Source organism: Phyllopteryx taeniolatus, chromosome 16 (assembly GCF_024500385.1).
Source record: "Phyllopteryx taeniolatus isolate TA_2022b chromosome 16, UOR_Ptae_1.2, whole genome shotgun sequence".
Classification (NCBI taxonomy): domain Eukaryota; kingdom Metazoa; phylum Chordata; class Actinopteri; order Syngnathiformes; family Syngnathidae; genus Phyllopteryx; species Phyllopteryx taeniolatus.
Genome location: NC_084517.1, coordinates 19,835,664 through 19,855,290, shown reverse-complemented (window position 1 = coordinate 19,855,290; position 19,627 = coordinate 19,835,664). Strand labels below are relative to the sequence as shown.

General features: G+C 43.8%; 2 protein-coding genes across 3 annotated transcripts; one reads left to right on the top strand and one right to left on the bottom strand.

Annotated features, from left to right (window-relative positions):
• Positions 1 to 61: 61 nt before the first annotated feature.
• Positions 62 to 10,186, bottom strand: ush1ga (Usher syndrome 1Ga (autosomal recessive)). Of its 2 annotated transcripts, XM_061750441.1 has the most exons (4): positions 9,467 to 10,177; positions 3,414 to 3,867; positions 2,054 to 2,847; positions 62 to 635 (listed from the first exon to the last, which is right to left on the bottom strand). In XM_061750441.1, exons 1-4 carry the CDS (start codon positions 9,628 to 9,630, stop codon positions 632 to 634), a joined length of 1,416 nt encoding a protein of 471 aa, XP_061606425.1. In that variant the 5' UTR covers positions 9,631 to 10,177; the 3' UTR covers positions 62 to 631. The 2 variants fall into 2 exon arrangements, with proteins under 2 accessions (XP_061606425.1, XP_061606426.1); XM_061750442.1 differs by lacking the exon at positions 62 to 635 and having other exon boundaries at positions 2,050 to 2,847; positions 9,467 to 10,186.
• A 3,069-nt stretch (positions 10,187 to 13,255) lies between these two features.
• Positions 13,256 to 19,110, top strand: LOC133466573 (proton channel OTOP2-like). Its single transcript, XM_061750427.1, has 6 exons — positions 13,256 to 13,694; positions 13,790 to 13,926; positions 14,016 to 14,074; positions 15,879 to 16,096; positions 16,265 to 17,136; positions 17,801 to 19,110. The coding sequence occupies exons 1-6, from the start codon at positions 13,271 to 13,273 to the stop codon at positions 17,969 to 17,971; spliced, it is 1,881 nt and encodes a 626-aa protein (XP_061606411.1). The 5' UTR covers positions 13,256 to 13,270; the 3' UTR covers positions 17,972 to 19,110.
• The last annotated feature ends 517 nt before the right edge of the window (positions 19,111 to 19,627 follow it).

Here is a 19,627-nt window from a genome sequence, read left to right as displayed (position 1 = left end):
TTAAACTCCTTAAAATCCCACAAAAATGACCATGTACTTCCTCTGCAGATGAACGCAGACATGAAGTTTAGTGCATTTATTACATAATCTAATCCAAATGCTAACACATTAACAATGTGTTGTTGTGCAGAGAGGTACACGGAGACCATAAAAGTCTCTAAATATATTGTTACAAACCTATGACTGACATTATCTACATAAATATTGACTCGACATGCACTACACAGAGTGTGCAAGTACAACAAATGATGATAGGCAAGTATTATAAAGTTATCGAGGGACGCGTTCACACACTCTCAAGTCAATCACAACTGCAAATATGCAGTTGTCCTGCCTTGGCAGAGACCAGGTTTGCTATGTGTAAACATGAGGCCAAATTAAATATGAGATTACATTAACAACATTGGGGGAGCATGCTGAAAAAAAAAATGCTTGTCAAGTGTGTTTATAGTAAAACAACAGACTGCACAGGCACAAGAGTCTCAGTCAACCCCACAGGGGCAAACGTGTCCCATGACACAACAAGTTTGTTCGACCATGCGACTTTGAGTTTTTGCATTGATCCGTTCCACGTTAGAGGTAGATGATTTTGTTGTCTCTGTCTGCATTGATGATCACACCTCTGCTTGGATCATCTGCACAACACAATGGAAAAAAAGATGGTTGGAATCCGTTAGATTTTTCACACGGTCACTTTGTTTATATTTAGAATAATTTTTTTCCTCATTGGAAATTATGAAAAATCGAATTAACCTGTGGTTGGGTGAAACTAGCGACGTCCTAAAACCTTCTTTAACTGTACAGGTAACGTTTTAAGTAAAAGTTTAATATTGCAAACTCAACAAAGTGTAAACTTACGACGACTGTTACTATTAAAAACAAAAGCATTAAAAATATATCTATATTAGACATATTGTACTGAGCCACAAGGACGGAGACCACTTTCATCACTAGCTTAAGTTCCGCTAAAATATTACAAGAGGCTGTTAAGCTACACCATTATGCTACGTCTTTATGCTGTGTCATTAGGCCACATTATTATGCTACAATGTTACGGTACGTTGTCACGGTACGTTCTTACGGTACGTTGTTACGGTACGTTGTCATGGTACATTGTTACGGTACGTTGTCACGGTACGTTGTTATGGTACGTTGTCACGGTACACTGTTACGGTATGCTGTTACGGTACGTTGTTAAGGTACATTGTTCCGTACCTTGTCACGGTACGTTGTTACGGTACGTTGTTACAGTACATTGTTACGGTACGTTGTCATGGTACATTGTTACGGTACGTTGTCACGGTACGTTGTTATGGTACGTTGTCACGGTACACTGTTACGGTATGCTGTTACGGTACGTTGTGACGGTACGTTGTGACGGTACGTTGTGACGGTACGTTGTGACGATACGTTGTTACGGTACGTTGTCACGGTACATTGTTCCGTACGTTGTCACGGTACGTTGTTACGGTACGTTGTTACGGTACGTTGTTACGGTACGTTGTCACGGGACGTTGTTACGGTACGTTGTCACGGTACGTTGTCAAGGTACGTTGTTGCGCCAGATTGTTGTGTTACATCTTCGCACTATGTCGTCCCGCTACGTATTCCTAGAAGGCGTTATTGTAATTGGCCTTTTTCTACTGTATTGTACTACGTGTGCACATACACACAGGACAGATGCGTACATGCAGGCAAAACTGGACTTATATCAGAAGCTGTCAACCCTTGTGGCACTGAAGACGACATGAAATGTCACAAGTCATGTGGGGAGGGCTACTCGCTTAAGAAAACATTTCCGAAGTCGCGACCAGAATATAGTGAAGTTGTGTTGGAAGCAAGTGTCCCACTTGCTGGTGGTGACGTCGCCACGCGTCTAATCATCTGAATGCGCAAAGCCGCAATGTCTGTGTGGACATGGTGCCCTGCAATTGACTGGGACCAGCCCAGGGTGCACCCCGGCTCTCGCTCTCAGTCAGCTGGCATACGCTCTAGCTTACCCGCAGCACGAAGAAGAAGTGCTATAGAAAATGGATGAATGAAAGGTACTCACAGTTCAGTGTCTTCAATGCACTCTGGGTCCTCTATTGTCTCAAGGCGTCTCTGACAGGCATCTAAGATCTTTTTCCTCGGTCCTAAAGGGATGTGGATGCTCTTGAGGTCGTGGTCGGAGCACAGCAGCAACGCTTGGAGGTCGATCTTTTCTCTCCTGAAGATGGAGAAGAACTCGCTCATGCTCTGCGTGGCCAAGAAGACCTCCAGCGGGCTGGTGTGGGCTTCGTCGTCGTCATCCAGTCCCAATTCCACCTCCTCCCAGGGAAGCTCCTCCATGTTCCTCTCCTGCAGGCTACGAGCACTTCCAATGCTGTCCTCATCCAGGCTGCGGTGAGGGTGCAGCCTGCTGCGTAGACGCACCGTGTTGCCCAAGCCGTCAGCTCCATCTGGATCGCCCAGGTCAAACATCCCCCCGCTCACGTAGTTCCTCCTGAAGACCATGGTGCCCAGACCGGGCCGGTAGAACAGGGAATCGTGACCCGAGTCTGTGCTGACCTCCGAGAGGTCCGCATTGGTCCCGTGGAGGTCCGGCTCGCTGGTGGCACGTGAAATGGCGTCGTCGTTGTGGTCTCTGGGGAACATGTCGCGGACGTTGCGGCGGCCGTAATCCTTGGGGTTGCCGTCTGTGCCGGGTTTTAGGAACATGACGTCGTTGCCCATCTGGAGTCCAGAGAGGGAGCGCACGCTCTTCCTCCCATCCTCGTAGATCTTAAAGCTCCCGTCTCCTTGTTTCTTTTTCTCCAGCTTCTTCTGGATCTTTGTCTTTCCTCGGTTTGTGGCATGAAGAGTCGCCTGACAGCAACACAGCAGAGACGTAGCTCAATGACTTGCAGAACACTTTATGAAGCCAAGGAAACTTTGGTAACTTTAACTTTGGTAAATTTGGTCTTCAAAATGGACCATACATCCCTGTCTCTCAGACCTATCTCTCTATTTGTTGATCAGTCTTTCAGTCTATCTGTCTTTGAGTCTCTCTGTCTGTCCTGTAGCTCTACATGTCTAGCCATCCATAAGCTGGTTGGTGGGCTGGTCTGTCTTGTCTGTTGGTCATGCAGTATTTCTGTCAGTCAATTGTTCTTTTTGTCTCTCCACCCTTTATCTGTTTGTCTGTCCATTGTTTATTTATCAGTTTGTCTTTCTGGCCATCCTTTCTCAGTCTGTCTGTCCGTCCTCTATCTGTGTGATGTTGTTCTGTCCGTAGATCTGCCTCCCCTTTATTTGTTTGTCTATTTGTCCATCTTTTCATATCCGCCCTCCCCGCCGATATATCGATTGTCATTTAAATGTGTGCCATATACATGATCAATGCAAATCATAGTTATTTTTGCTGGACAGAAAGTAAGTAAACAAGTCTTGACCTGTGAATATGGCACACTGACGGTGGCTGTGGTGAAGTTGTGCAGCTTGTGGCTAACAGAGCCGCTGCTGTAACTGGAAAAACTCATGACGTCCGACACGGACGCCTCGGGCGCCTCCTTTTGGAACTTCTTCTCCATGCGCTGGTGGTGCTTCTTCTGCATCTTGGCGCACTCTTTGATGCGCCGCTCGGCATCTCGAAACGCTCGTTCTTTCAGCTTGTTCACAAGCTTGGGGTTGAGGCCCATTTGCTTGGAGGCGATGGAGTCGAGGTAGCGAACGCAGTCCATGTGACTCTTGGTGGCGGCCATGTCCAGAGGAGTGTGGTAGTCGTTGTCCAGGCACCATATGTTGGCCCCGAACGACACGAGGAAGAAAAGGCAGTTGTGGTGGCCGTTGGCAGCGGCTAGGTGGAGTGGTGTGTTGCCCCAAATGTCACACTTGTCAGGATTCCCTCTGTGGAGCACAACAACTTGGTTAGCGACAAGATTGAATATCTAATTACCACCCAACAGCATAGAGCAATGTGGTATGTATTTCCCAGCGTTTCTATTATGAAAGGGAACCAAAATATCCAATCGGTACCCTCTCACTTTTGAAAAATATTTTGTTGGTGTTCCGGTTGCAGAAGGATGGTACGGTTCACTTGAGGAGCGATGTACTGCAGTTCATTGGTGGAGAACGCAAGAACGAACCAATCTGAACCATAGCGTACTGCTTGGTGGAAAAATCCACACCATCCATTCAAGCATTTTCTATACGGCTTATCCCCAATAGGGTCGGGTCTGGGCTGGAGCTTCCCCCAACTCCCCGTGAATCTTTATTCGTTCATTCTTTGTAGTTGTAGTTTGGGGAAGGCCCTTGTCTGTTCCAGCAAGACTGCCCCAGTGCACAAAGCAAGGTCCATAAAGGCACCACTGTGACATGGAAGAACTTGAAAGTTATACTGAATCTCAACCCCTCAACTCCACAGACGGGGCGGCGCCCTCGGCTGTCAGTCCACAGTCAAATTTGCGGTCGCCTCCGCGAGAGTCACGCAGCGGCTGATCAGGCTGTAATTTGAGCTCCGGCTTGTCGCCGCTGCCGCCTCGTCACCTGACTCGTGTTACAGCCGAGGCTTTCGAAAGGCTTCAGCGAGCTCAAACTGCATAATTGTACATAGCCGATGACATCACGCCGCATTCCTCAAGTCTAATCATGGTTGTTATGACGACGTGGATCTTTCACATCCTGTATCACAAGCTAAGGAGAACTTGTTTGCCACTAAATGTGACACCGTCATGCATCCGAGTAATACTAATACATTTACAGTCATAAGGTGTTAGTACAAGTAGTATATCTCGTACAAATGTAAGGTGCTGAATGGGTGATGTTTTGTGAATGTGGGAGAGGAAGGGTGCTTGTGTTTGGCCATGTACCACAAAAATGCTGTCCTTGTCTTAGGTGTTTACGTATTTACCACACCCTGGGCTCTGCTTCCTCTAGTACAGTGCTTTTTATAGCTACTACCACCGTTAATAATCATTTCATTTAGGAACCTGGGAACGTGTTGAATTTGTGAAAAGAATGTCTTCTTTAAGGTCACATTGTTACATCCTATTGCTTTAAATTCTGGGCTTAGTAAACGCGGAATTCATTCCTCATCATGCTATAAATGAATGTCAAAAAGATGCAAGGTGATTATCGGTTAAAGTTTTATTTGAAGTTATTTACGATGTTCCCAGTTCAGATTACATAGTGCGGGGAACAGGACCATGATGGCTTTATGCATGGTAATTTATTTCTCGCCGTGTAAAAATGCTGAACACAAGAGAGGGTCGTCCGTTCGTTTACCCCTCGAGTGTCCTTTATCATATTACGGGATGTTTGCTTTCTATGACAGCTGTTTGCGGAGCACGGCATCTTCCTGCGAACTGCTCATCATTATCATCCAATAGCTATTGGTTATTTATGCCTTGTGTCAGGCTCGTATCATTAGAGGAATACTTTGTACTCGCCACGCCTCCGTGGGCTCTTGTTTACACTGATTCCGTGGGAAATGGTGAATTTCGTTTTGTTCGGCTCATGCTTTGTCGAGTGCACAACGTACGGGATCACACTAAAAGGTTTTCGCTTACTTTGGTGGTTTTTTTCACATGCACAAAATAAATCAAATCTGATTATAAACAATGTATATTCGGTTTCAGGCATGTGTAATCATCACAGCAAAAATCCAAGAATAACTACAGTATTTCAGATGTTCACATGTAAAGTTTCTCAAATTGTACAAAAAAAAAACAAATAGCAATATATATAATATAAAATATGTAATATTTGACTTACAGCGATTGTGAAAGGTGATTTCTTGTACTGGATCACATTAGATGGAGTACAGGTATACGTCATCTGTCATTTTTGCGTGTGAAAACCTCACAGGGCATGAATTATTTCTCCATTTGACAGTCCTTAATTAGGAGGCTTCATAATGGGTCCATTTTTTCTGACTGGTGAGCGAAACCGGTCAGCCGTTAACGATGAGGCTGTTGTGTGCTTCATCGTCGCAGTGGGGCCTCACGCCACAGCCCCTTTTATACTGCCTGTAAAAGTCAGGATTTTATTTTCATTATTATTTTTTATTTTTTGTTGCCTTTTTTCCTGGTCACAGTTCTGTATAAACGGCACAGGCAGGGATTCGGAAGGAACAAACTGATCAGACAGTGACAGCAGGATAGGAGTGTGATTTGTTTTACATAGAAATCCTGCAAAATAGGCGCATCAGAGCCCTAACAGGAGATCCGGCATCAGGCCACCTTTGATTTTCACACAGAACCGAGCCAAGGTCCAATATTGCCCGCAAACTAAGTGTTTCTACTACTTTAATGACTTTCACACAGCGACACGGCATCGAATGCGATGTCTTGTGCCGGTCTGAAAACCACTAGGTTCCGGCCTTCAAAATTCTCTGTCAAATTTTAAAATGCACATGCAGGTAAGATTTTTTTTTTTGTCAGCTACCAGTAGCTAATTGCGCATTTTTTTTTTTTTTTATTAGTTAGCAAAAGCTATGAAAACAAGTTGTTTTGATAGCATGAAAGCTATGGGACATACTTCCTGTGCGCACATTTCTGGATTTTATATCAAATATCTGTACTTCTACTTAACTACACCGTGTGAGACCTTTTGCCACCTCTGGTAAAGAAAAAAAAAAGCAAAGGCAACCTACGGCTGTGATGCGGCTATTTGTAAAAAGCCAACACGAACGCCACTAGGTTGCATTATCTTTTAAGCAGACAATATCCACCGCTTATTTTATCAAGCGCGATCTTTTGTGATAACAGCCACCTTGTAAAAGTCACAAAGATGGCCGCCTGCTCTTGTTAAAGTGTCACACCAACAGCGCGCATAACAATGCCACCATTTAGGAAGGCGTCATAATTCACGCTCGTTTACGGGGCCCCCAACGCGGACGTTCGGGTGAGTGCGCAGTAAAATATTGAAGAGGGAGCGCATGGCTGCAGAGCATTTAATGAAATGCGATAACTCGCACATGACCTTGAACACTGTGGCAGTGAAGTGACATTTCAGAGTCGTCATTTAAGCACCCTGCCGGGCGTTAAAAATGATTAACTGTCCTCCTTCGTCTTGAAATGCTCACAATCAGCGGTTAGCCGTGACAATATAGCAACGCCGCGCATTGATGCTAGCTTCGTTAGCCCGTCTGTGTTGTTTTGCATCGCGTGCTAGCATTAAACTAGCAGACCTTTGTGCGATTAACACAAAAGTGGAATTATCTTTGTTTTATGTTTGATTTTAAAGTCAACTTCGACTGGGAGTGGAAATAAACAGCTCGGACAAGCGCTTTTTCAAAGAATTGAAAAAAGCGTAAAGACTCGTTGAAAATAACTTTGCAAAAAAAGTTATATTCATAATCAACTTTCTTTATTTTAATAATAAAATCATAATCCGTTCTCATTGTAGTAAAACATTACATTCATAAATATGTATATTTCATTAATTATAACTAATTAAACAATTATTTAATACAAGTGGAATGTTAAATGCCTACATCGTTTTTTAATTTGATATTAATCTTTTTTTATTTTATGATATTATCATGCATGGTAAATGGGCAATTATTTAATTCAAACATCTGGTTCAGTGCAATTTTGCAATTGCTATTTGCTATCGAATGAGGAAATCTTTTTCGAGACGAAAACACTTTAAAATGCATAAAGACAATCTCCTCTTATTTATTTGTTTTTTTCCCCCCTGCCCCTGAACAAAAGGTCACATTTCAAAGAGTCACCAAACAAGAAGTTCTGCGTCATTGTTGTTTACAATGGCTCTTTTTCAGCCTGCAGCAAAGCTTCCAATTATTCGGTGGCACCACGTCTGGGACCTTCCTCGTCCTCCTCTTGGCTATGTTAACGTCATGTACAGTATGTGCACCTTAAAAGTTTTCCTGGGGGGCCCACATTGTTCACATAGCGGACTTTGCCTACTAGAACAGCTGAACTTTATTTGGAGTAATCAGAGGGACTTGAAATGGTGGCAGGTGTGTCCTCACTCACAATTAACACAAGTTTGAATGTGACTGGTTAACTCTGAATGCAGCCACATAACCAGTTACGAGAGGGTGTGCACACTTGTGCAATCACATTATTTCAGTTGTTTATTTTTATTTCATCTGTCGAAAAGTTTTTTGTGTGTGTTTTTTTTTGTTTAAGTCAATTGAGTTGTACAGGTCATACGTCACATTAATGGTGAGGGAAAAAATGGAAATGATTTATCTTGGTCTCATTTTTTTTAACTTTTTTATATCACAAAAACCTGGCATTTGAACATTATTATTTTTTAAATAATATCTGTATATAAATATTCCACATAAAATTGAATGGGTTCTTTTTCCCAACACACACACACAAACTTCCATTTGAATTGCTGACGTAGCTTTTTGCAGTCATACCAATGAACAAATATTGCACCATAGTCGCATGGGCTCTTTTCCGACTCACGCTCTTTTCCCCTTCCACAAAATAACCCTTTTGACTGTTTTTGCACGCTCATACCAACTGATGAATACACAAACGGTAAATAGTGCTGTTTTGTGATTGCGGCTCTAACGGATGCATGAATTTAACAAGCATGGCATTCTCAAAGGGTGAGCTCACCATTCGGGCTCATTTGCCTCAAAGAAAAAGAGGGGGGCTTCAGATGGTCACGTATAGTATCATTCTCCATCCATCCATTTTCTGAGCCGCTTCTCCTCACTCGGGTCGCGGGCGTTCTGGAGCCTATCCCGGCTATCTTCGCCAGCCAATCGCAGGGCACACAGAAACAAGCAACCATTTGCACTCACATTCACACCTACGGGCAATTTAGAGTCCTCAATCAACCTAGCATGCATGTTTTTGGGGGATGTGGGAGGAAACCGGAGTACCCGGAGAAAACCCACGCAGGCACGGGAAGAACATCCAAACGCCACACAGGTGAGGCCGGGATTCGAACCCCGGTCCCCAGACAGGTGAGGCAGATGTGCTAACCAGTCGGCGACCGTGTCCAGTATCATACTCATAAGAAAAATCTCAGTTATCCAGATTTTACCCTCATGAAAATCTGCCTTCGGAATTTGCATCAACATTGAGGTCCTTTATAAGACATTTGGTTTCAAGCATTGGAAGAAAAAAAAAATCTTCCCCAAAATGATAAAAACATTATACTTAATTTATTGAGTTCTTTTGGCCACTATGGAGCGAAACAGTTGAACGTGAGAGGGTGATCACTTGCTCATAAAAGTACTCCTAAAAAAAATAATGTGCCCCCCCCCCCCCATGCCCCCCACCCTCAACCCTTTCTACAGCGCCCCTGTTTATTGTGGGTGAAGGACTTGCCTCATAGCTATTTCTAATATTGTAATATTTTGGTTATGGACAGAATATTAGAAACAGCTGCACGATTTACAAACTCAATTAAGTTAACATTTGATTGGTATTATAGTATAGGTGTACCTAATGAAGTGAGCTGTGCGAGTGCGCAAATGGTGTTTGTTTGTTTGTTTGTTTGTTTTGGTACCCACCCCCTGGCCACGATGAGCCGCAGAGCCTCCAGGTTCCCGTGGTAGGCCGCCCACAGCGTCGGCGTCATGCCGTCCTCGTCGGGCGCGTTGAGGTCCTTGCGTGTGGCCTCCTTCAGCAGGTCCAGGTAGCCGTCCCGGGCCGCCTTGTGGTACCTGTCATTCATGGCGACCCGTTATTCGTCCGCCTTCATCGACACCGCCGGGACCACCGCCTCCACCACCCCCGCGCCCACGTCGTTCCCCTCATAGCGTGCACCGACCCGCCGCACCGGAGCGTCGGTCGCCCGGTGTCCAGACTCCCGAGTCCCGAGGGGTTGTGCGCGTCGCCGGTTTCCAAGGAGGCGACGACGCGCTCGCTCGTCACTCAGGCCGCCGACAGTGCTCCCCGGTGGCCGAACTGCTCCTGCACACGCCAGCGCTTGCTGTGCATGCACTTGATACAATCCGAGGACTGCTCCGACGGAAAAGGCCCAGGACAGAAGTATGCGGTGTCCTCGAAAATGAGGGCTTCATCCAACGTGTGACAAAGCCAACACGCAACAAAGGTCGCACTTTGGAATTGAATTATCTCTAAACATTTCTAAGGTGGAGGTGAAGGTAGTTAAAAAAATAATAATAATCTCCAGGTTCATCATAGCGTCTATGAAGCGAATTGTGGCATTCATATACTGGAGGTAAAAACAAATACAAAGGCGTTCCTTCATTTCCAACATTATCCCCAAAATACATTAATACTGCACGTAACTTGCTTGCCAAATAGCTCAGGGACCTTTGTGCACTGGGGCCTGCAATGAATTCGCCATCCTCTTCGCTGACAAAATTCGGAAAATTAGACAAGCAGTCCCCACCTCCATGTCACGTAAAGGATATGCCAACAGACTTCCCCCCCAAAAAATAAGAATAACTTTATAACCGCATGGCCTCAGAGCTCTTCCACATTGTAAACACAGCTCTTGTGTCAGTTTCGCTCCCACAGGCCCTGAAAACTGCAGAAAAAGAACAATTTAGATTCTTCAGTCATGAATAACTTCAGGGGCGTGTACAACCTTCCGTTCTTAAGGCAAATAACATTGCCCACGGATGAATGCGGTTGGATGTTCAGTGGTGGTCGGAGAGGCCGTAGGCGCGGAGTGGCAGCCACGCTTCCCAAGGCAGCTGTGGCGACACAAGTAGCTTGCCACCACTCGGGTGTGACCGTGGAGTGAATGACTAATGTCCTTTCCTTGGTGGAGGTAATAGTGCTTACTTTTGCGATTGACACTCCAGTATGTTATTTATTATAGATGTTGTAATTTGCATTGCACCTACATTTCATTCCACTAAGAACAGTTTTTAATATTTTGGTTACTTGATTTATATACAGTAGATAGCTGTAAGGGCCACAGGTTTCCCTCCCTGGGTTTGTGCAAATCATGCTCTAGGAGAAAAACTTTATCTGATCAATTGATTATAATATAATCGGAATATTTGGGCATCTTAGGCCAGGAAGACTTCTCTTCCCCCAAACTAATCTGTCAGATGTTATGTTTATTTTGAGAAAAGATCTCGTTTGACTGAAGGCAAAGAACTGCGACGAAAATACAATGTATTTCCTCATTGCGACAGACTCCCATGGCAGAATAGAATTTGACGTGTCTTAGCGTTTTCTTCATTGTTCTTATTTTAACCCTGGCATCCGTGAAGCCAACCATGGGTGGAAACAAGGAAGGTTCTTTATGCCATACAAGCAGCGATAATGAATTAAAAAAACACCTACGTCGGCCTCACCCTGACAAACATCTTGCACAGCAGCTAATAACAGGGGAGCGAGGAAATAAAAAAAAATGGCTGCCCTCAGTTGCTCACAGCAATGAAGTTCTCTAACAAGCTGCGCAATTGAAACCCGCATGACAATGGACAGAAATAGATAAGACAGTAGATTAGATAGATGGTGGCTTGGGGGGGGGGTCATGTGACTCGCTCTTGATCTCAAACACACACACACACATGCACAAAACATCTTTACAGTGGTCTTGAATAGCATGAAAAACCTGAACGTGTTCCCTACAAGCATGAAATGAAAGATAGGCAAATGCATTCTCATCCCACGCCTTTTTGGAAAAATTCGCATCCCGTTGAAATTGTGAGGCTCAAGTCAAAGATCATAAGAATAAGACTTTAGCGGTCCTGAAAAAGGGGGAAATTCTGATTTTACCGCAATAGTGTGGGCAGTAGCAGCACACAAGAATAATAAAGTCAAAAGAATCAAATACTGAACGTACATATTTGCAGTACGCCAGCCAAGGACAGTGAGCAGGATGAGTCCAAAAAGTGCATGTGGCAACGGTACAAGTACATCTGTTATATGTATACTGCATGTGAACGGTAAACTGCGCATTTGTGCTTTTGGCTCTGCGACCCGAAAAACAGATGCAGCAGATATAATTGTGATCAGCAGTAACAATAGTCAGTCATCAGCATTGCATGTACTGTAAATACAATATAGTCTGCATTCTGAGAAGGAACCGGTTTCAATGCGCTGTGGAATTAGTGAGAAAAATGTATTCCCTGGAAACAGGTGTTGAACTTTAGTGGAATATTTTGAGCAAAACAGGCCTTGTTTGGCCATGATATGGTTCTCTGCTCACAACTGATTTATTGACCTTTATGGCTCCTCCAGCTGTGTTTTGGGTGCCTATAAAAAGGGGGGTGAACACCTCTGCATCCCACACTTGCGGTCAGGTCAGCCTACAGGTAAGGTCCACCCTCCACCGTCACTTTTTTGTTGTTGTTGGAAATGAGTGGGTGTCCATGTGAGAAGAGGGAAGTAACAAAGTATAAATCCTCCATTAGTCTCCTGAGGTAGGCTTTTTTGTTTTTTTGGGTTTTTTTTAGGAATCTGTGCATTATTTGAGTGTTTGTTTTCCTGAGGACTTTTCAGTTTTAGTCCATACATTTGGGGGGAAGATATTTTCACTTTCTACTCCTTTGTCTAAATAGGTTTGTTACTTTTTTCACCTTCTGCATTAAAAAAAACCACGGGTGAGATTGTGATTGATTGACTGAGATCTCGGGATTTATAGGCCTCCAAATGACGTAACAGATTCGGAGATGTAATATATTTCCAATCCCTGGTCTTAATTAAAATAACTGTGCATTTTTAAGTGACAAATGTGGTTTTAGATCCTGCTCTATGTGTAAAGTGCCCTCAGACAACTTTTGTTGTGATTTGGCGCTATGTAAATAAAATTGAATTGATTTTTTTTCCTATTGTTAACATTAGCTAATTTAGGATTTTTTTTTTTTTTTGTCAGTTCACAATGTTAGCAACGGTATGGTAACTTGCCTGGTTGCTTCCATGGCATAAAAGCTTTTTATCTTTTTGATTTTTTTTTATTCCATGCACTATGAAAGTTAATAAAAGAGGGAAACTATTTTGTGCACATAGATTTTCTTTTGTTGTACTGATATTACGTTATAAAAGTGTCTATAAATGAAAGTACAAATTTCAAAGTATGTAATTTTTTTACTTTCACTTTGTTGAAAAAGTCCAATCTGTACTTCTAACTTAAATATAACACGCGAGTTATCTACCTGCCCTCTACCTGACGGAAGTGCATGACATTTGTGGATGAGCTACACTGAACCAGTAGTGTTGCAATGTCAAAGTGCCAATTACATTGATTCCGCTTACGCACAAAGTTTGAACCTGGGCGGGTTCTGTAGTGGGAATGGCAAACAATGGGCGAACTTGTCAAACCAGTCGCGTCTCAACACCGGAAGTAGCCGGTAACTCAAATATGATCCGATCTCGCAGGGTGCAATATGTGCTTGAACACCGGCTACCAGTGCAGCTGTCTGAGCGACGGAAACCCTTGCGAACCCTGCAGGATGAGCAAAGACGCAAACACTCAGGGACAGGACTCCTCACACGAAGGCGTGGCGGAGAACACGGGCGAGCATGACCACCCGAGCAAGGAACCGGTCGATTCTAACAAGGAACGGGACAGAAACTGGGGATGGATTCTGTCCGGGGTCATCTTCATTAATATCCTGATGCTGGGTATCGCGCTGGTGAGCGGCAGTGCCTACGAGCACGTAGACATCAGCATGTCTGACCTGCAGGTTTTCCTTGTGATCATCCTCATCCTCACCTGCATCTGGATGATCTACTACATCATCAACACGGCCAGGATCGATAACGCCGTGGCTTACAGGGACCAACACGCCGGACCCGTGTGGCTCAGAGGTATGTCAAACCTCCACATGTCCGTTTGGGGGGCAGGGGAAGGTCTTAATGTGTGTTGTGTAAGTCAAAATATTGTCCATCTTCTCACGTCGCAGGAGGAATGGTGCTGTTTGGACTCCTCAGTATCATCATGGACATTTTCAAGATAGCCAGCTATGTCGGCTACCTCCACTGCGATTCGGCCATCAAGATTGTTTTTCCCGTGATCCAACTTGTTTTCATTGTTGTCCAGGTAAATATACAAGTACAAGGACACGTACCTATTAGAACAGGTATTGGTGGAATGTCTCCAGAATTTTGAACTGGAAAATCTGTTTGCAGACGTACTTCATGTGGGTCCACGCAAAAGACTGCGTACAGCTCCAAAGGAACCTTACACGGTAAGTGATGGTCTCATTTCTGTCTTGAAAAAAAAAACAAAAAACATAACCCAACAAGAAAAATGTTTCCCGCAGGAAACAATGAAAATGGAAACAATTTATCCCTGGGTTTATTACATTAACTGAACAGGCAATTTTTAAAGTAGCATTTCAGCACATTTAACTATTGTACAAGTCCAAAAATATTTTTTTTTATGAACATATTCACTGCCAGCCCTCCCAGTTAACGTGGATATTTGGATTCTAAGTCCGTCAATGGCAGTGAATTGTGAAAACAACAGAAGACAACAACTCAGCCTTTACTTTGCCAAACCGCAACATCCGAGTCTTGTACGTCCTTAACGTTTGGCAGACATTAATTCATGAAAGCCCATAGAATGAGAAAATAAATGCAACATAGCTGGATCGATAGATAGATAGATAGATAGATAGATAGATAGATAGATAGATAGATAGATAGATAGATAGAAGTACGCTGAACTCTCGGTTGATGTCAAAAGTGGTTTGGAACTGGTTGTGTGACTCAACCGGTGTATTTTCCCCTGAATGTTTTGGTCAAATTCCGAACTGGATGACCTCACAGGCATGAGAATTGACTTAAGATGCAGCTGTCAATCATTTGGAAGTCGTTCCAAAAACGACAACACAATCTGAAAACAAAATAGGAAAGCCCCGGCTGTGAGCCCTGAGGAACACCTTACCAGCGGAAACTTTCAAGCTTGCGGAAAGTGGGACTTGACATTGAGAACATTATGAATAAATAAAACCATTTTCATAATCTCATAATTATGCGTTTAATGATTTGGTCTGACGACAGGTGTCAAGTTAATAGGTTCAGCTTTCAGTGCCACCGATACATATCTTCTCAGGGAGGGACTGAAAAACGAGATTATTACAGTGCTGTGCCATCATTAGCTTTGTTGTTCTACTTCCTTTGGAAAATGGCAGAATCAGAGGAAAGCTTAGTTATACTTAATACTTGAAATGACATGTCCCTGTATGAGGTATAAACGTACTGTAAGTGAAGTCGAGTCAAATAATGTCGCAAAACGGAATTCAATGAGATTAATTGTGGGCGTGATGGACTCAGATTCTAAATCAGACAAATATCAAGACAGCCATTTTGAAAGAGAAATCGAACAGAGGTTTAGTAATACATCCATTTTCTATAGTGCTTGTGCTCGTTAGGGTCACAGGTGAGCTGGAGCCCAATCCATCTGATTTTCTGCAATTACAGCCTCAAAGTGGTTCTCCTGACTTGTTTTTGGGGTCTGTCACTGTATTATATTACGCACATGACAAGGGACATTTAGATTTTAAAAAACTGCTCAGTGCTCATGAAGTGAAATAAACTTTCAACACTATTTTTGTTTGGGGAATATGACTCAGAGGATGTATTTCGGTCCGATCTTTCAGCTGAGTTACAGTACATACCAGCGAAGCAACCGCAAAGTACTCTTTTACATCACTATGGCATCAATGGAAACATCAACCCTGGCTGAATCACAATGGCACCGCCCTTCTTCGTCTTCCCCTTCTCCATAATCCAGGAAGTAGTCAAAGTGAAATCGCTGCTCTTCTGAGTGCCAATCTAGTCCGGCGTTTCACAACCTTTATTACGTTGTATCATTATTATTTTACACTAGAAAAATCGCACAACTCTACCTTCTGCCATCGAGTGCAAGAGTGGTTGGGAATCACTGGTCTGGTCGACCGCAAATGTAATGGTGCCTATGACGGTGTATTTGTCAACATCGCCACAATTTGAACAAGAATGTCTCATGATGGCTGTTGGTTCATGCAGATGCGGGCTGATGCTGACCCTGTCCATTAATCTGGTTTTGTGGATGGCTGCGGTCACGGACGAGTCGCTCCACCAAACGGGCGACCACGGCGGCGGCCACGGCGGCGACCACGGCGACGACCACGGCGGCGATCACGGCAACGACACGCACGAAACCGACGACCACCACGGCAACAGCTCTCATAAACTATTCGGACGTCAGCTGTACATCAGTAAAGGTACGGAAAAAAGCCGTTCAAGCAGGGGTGGCCTTTGAGTTTCAAAATGGACGGATAGGCCAGGTTTTTCGTAGAGAGCAGGCCACACCCTACTATGCCCATCTCGCATGAACATATTGGTGATACAAAATGCCAACAAGATAACCCCATTCTCTCTTCCTGCGACAGCGAGTTTTGGAGAGGACGATTGCGAGTGCAGCCACACGTCCTGCACCCTCTTCAAAGATGCCTACTTCTACCTCTACCCCTTCAACATCGAGTATAGCCTCTTCGCCTCCGCTATGGCCTACGTCATGTGGAAGAACGTGGGACGACTGGGCGAGGCCCACGACCCGCACAGCCATGGCCACGCCCACAAGTTCCACCTCAAAGATGCGCTCATTGGCCCCCTGGTGGGAGTCCTCCTGGTGTTCGCAGGCCTGGCCACCTTCATAGTGTACGAGATGGACATGAAGGAGGACGAAGGGGACGACCACAGCAAGAGAGACCAAGCGCTGCTGATCCACTTCATCATAAACATCGTTATCATAAGCCTCATGCTGGTGGCCACGTTGATCGGAGCGACCATCTACAAGCTGGATCGCCGGGAACACGACTCCGAGAAGAATCCCACGCGGAGCTTGGATGTGGGCCTGCTGGTGGGAACCTCCATGGGGCAGTTCATCATCAGCTACTTCACCATAGTCGCCATGGTGGCGTCCGGAGCCAAGGGCCACCTGAACAGGCTCAACCTGACCTGGGCTATACTGATGGTGATCCAGATCGGGCTGCAGAACTTCTTCATCGTCGAAGGTCTCCACCGGGAGCCTTTCCACGAAGAGCAACACGAGCAGATAACCTCGGTGACGAACATCTACGCGGTGGAGCACTACAGCAAAGAGCTATACGGTCTGGAAGGATCGGAAATAAGGTTGAAACCCGAGCCGGAGCCGTTGGTGGTGACCCCGTTCGGCCACGTGGTGCACTACCCGCGCAAATTGACGTGGAAGAGGCGGATCCTGAAGGAGGTTTCCGTCTTCCTGCTGCTGGCCAACATCATTGTGAGTATCCCGCGCGCATCGTTTTGCAAAGGTGGCAAAAGTACTCACACTTGACTAAAATAGAAAACAAAAGAAAAATGGTAAAAGTCAAAGTACAGTCAACCCCCCCAAACCCAAGAGTAATTGACACCGAACCTAAAAGGTTTGTAATTGTCTACAGATGTCACAAAATGGCGGCAAAGCACTGCTTACGTCTAAATGAAACTCCTCAACTCACGTCAAAATATTTCCTCGACACCAAGATGCTGCCAGAATAAAAAGTAATATGAAAGTAATGTTGTCATTGCTGAGCACCGAAACATATTTTCAGTAAATAACAAAAGATCCACAAATAGGCAAATTAAGTCCAAAAATAACATTTTAAAAATGATCTTTTATTGTCATTCATACACCGTACATGTTTTGATAACTAACAAGAAAAAAAAAATTCAAATGAGGTGGAGAATTTTTGAATGGCAGGAACTTTTTTAGGCTGGAACAAGAAAGACACAACAAATTTGTCACGAATAATTTTTCGAAGCCAACAACCTCAAACATAATCATAATCTTTTTAAGTAAAGTAACAAAGCATTTGTACTTCCCTTCATTGCTCACTTGCACTCAAGTCTTTCAAACCAAGCACATCGCTAACATTTGTTTCTTCTATCTCGTCTTTCTTGGCCAGTTGTGGATCATGCCGGCATTCGGCGCTCGCCCCCAGTTCGACCACCCGGCCGAGACGGAATTCTACGACTTCAACATCTGGGCCGCCATCGTGAACGTCGGGCTGCCTTTCGCCATCTTTTACCGCATGCACTCGGTGGCCGCCCTCTTGGAAGTGTTCGTCATCTCATAAGCGGACAACCTCGGTGGCGAACGATTGTTTGTTCATTCCCTTTTTCGATCAATACCAGCAGTCCTCAAACTTTTTTTGTGGACTGGTTTCCCATAAAGCAATCATTTCACGGACCGGCATGGAAACAAATGAAAACAAATGATTCAAAATACAACTTATCAATGTGCTTAATGTAGTTTTGGGTGCCGGTCCCATTTTGGTGTAATGGGAGACAATGACACTCGAAGTGTGTTACTTATGTCCAGTCTATTCCGTAACTTTGTTTTGGTGTCATTCCAGAAACTCACACTTCATAAAACAGGATGTTGTAAAGACATTCAGTGCATTTTTGGCCTCACACCACGTGATGCCTTGGTGCGTGAGAATCGCCTGTAGCGCTAAACCCGTATTTTAAATAGGACTGCCGATTGTCTTTAACACAGTTGTGGGCTTTTTCTTCTTCTGGCTCATCGTTTGGTCTTTTCCCATTACTTACTTTGTTTTTACATACCGTATCGCGTGATCGACATTGCAAAGGCACGTGATTTTCACATGAAAATTTCTTTAAGACTCGGATGAACTATAAAATATTTTTTTTGTTCAGTCGCTTTGTGCGGCCCGGTACCGAATGGCCTACGGACCGGTGCCTGCAGGTGGTTGGGGATCTGATCTGTACCACTTACCCTATTGAGGGTCACAGTGAAGTTGGCGCTTATTCCAGCTGACTTGGGGCGAGAAAGGGGAAAACTGGTTGCACCGTGGACTAATCGCCAGTCAATCACAAACAGTCACGCACACACAATTCAGAGTGTTCACTCAATCAAGCACAGGAAAAACATGCAAACACCTTGTTTCTTTCTGTGCCGTGCTCACCATGTGCACTGTTCCAACAAATGTTTGTACAGTATAAATGTGAAATTTTTGATGATTTTTTTTTTTCTAAAGACTGTTATAATGTGTTAAAGTTGAAACTGATGTTATTGCTATGAATGTTTTTCATTAAGTGATAAAAGTATTTCTTTTAATGTGTAAATGTATTCGTGTAACTGTAATGCTCAAATGCCAGATGAGTGAAAATATATAAATTACACTGTTTATAGAGTTCAACTTGTGTATTAAATTAATAAAGTTAAAAAAAAATAAAAATAAAAATGATTTTAGGTGGTGGTGATTATTGCCTTCATGAAATTTGTAATTTTGGTGAATTTACTGTATTAATTTGCCCAAATAAAATAAAGCATTCCTGTGTAATAAAGTGGTGCTTTGAGATACGAGTTTAAGGCGTTCCATGGCCCTGCTTGTATCTCGAAAAATTACAGTGGACCCCTATTCGCGGTTTGGCCTGGCCCGGATGCCGGTCCCTATACCCGCGAATAGCAGGGGTCCACTGTAATTTATTTTCCATTCATTTCAATGGGGAAAGATGATTTGAGTTCCGAGTGTTTTGAGATACAAGCACGATCATGGAAAATCCACGGATAATTGATGCCCATTATAAATGCATTAACACTTTTTAATATATATATATATATATATATATTTATTTATTTTTTATTATTTTTTAAACCACCCCAAAATAATTCTAGAATGGGACTAAACTGCCACTAAGTGTTTTCGGGATTGTTTTCCTTCCCCTCAAAAAAAAAAAAAAAAAAAAAAAAAAAAAAAGAAAAACGA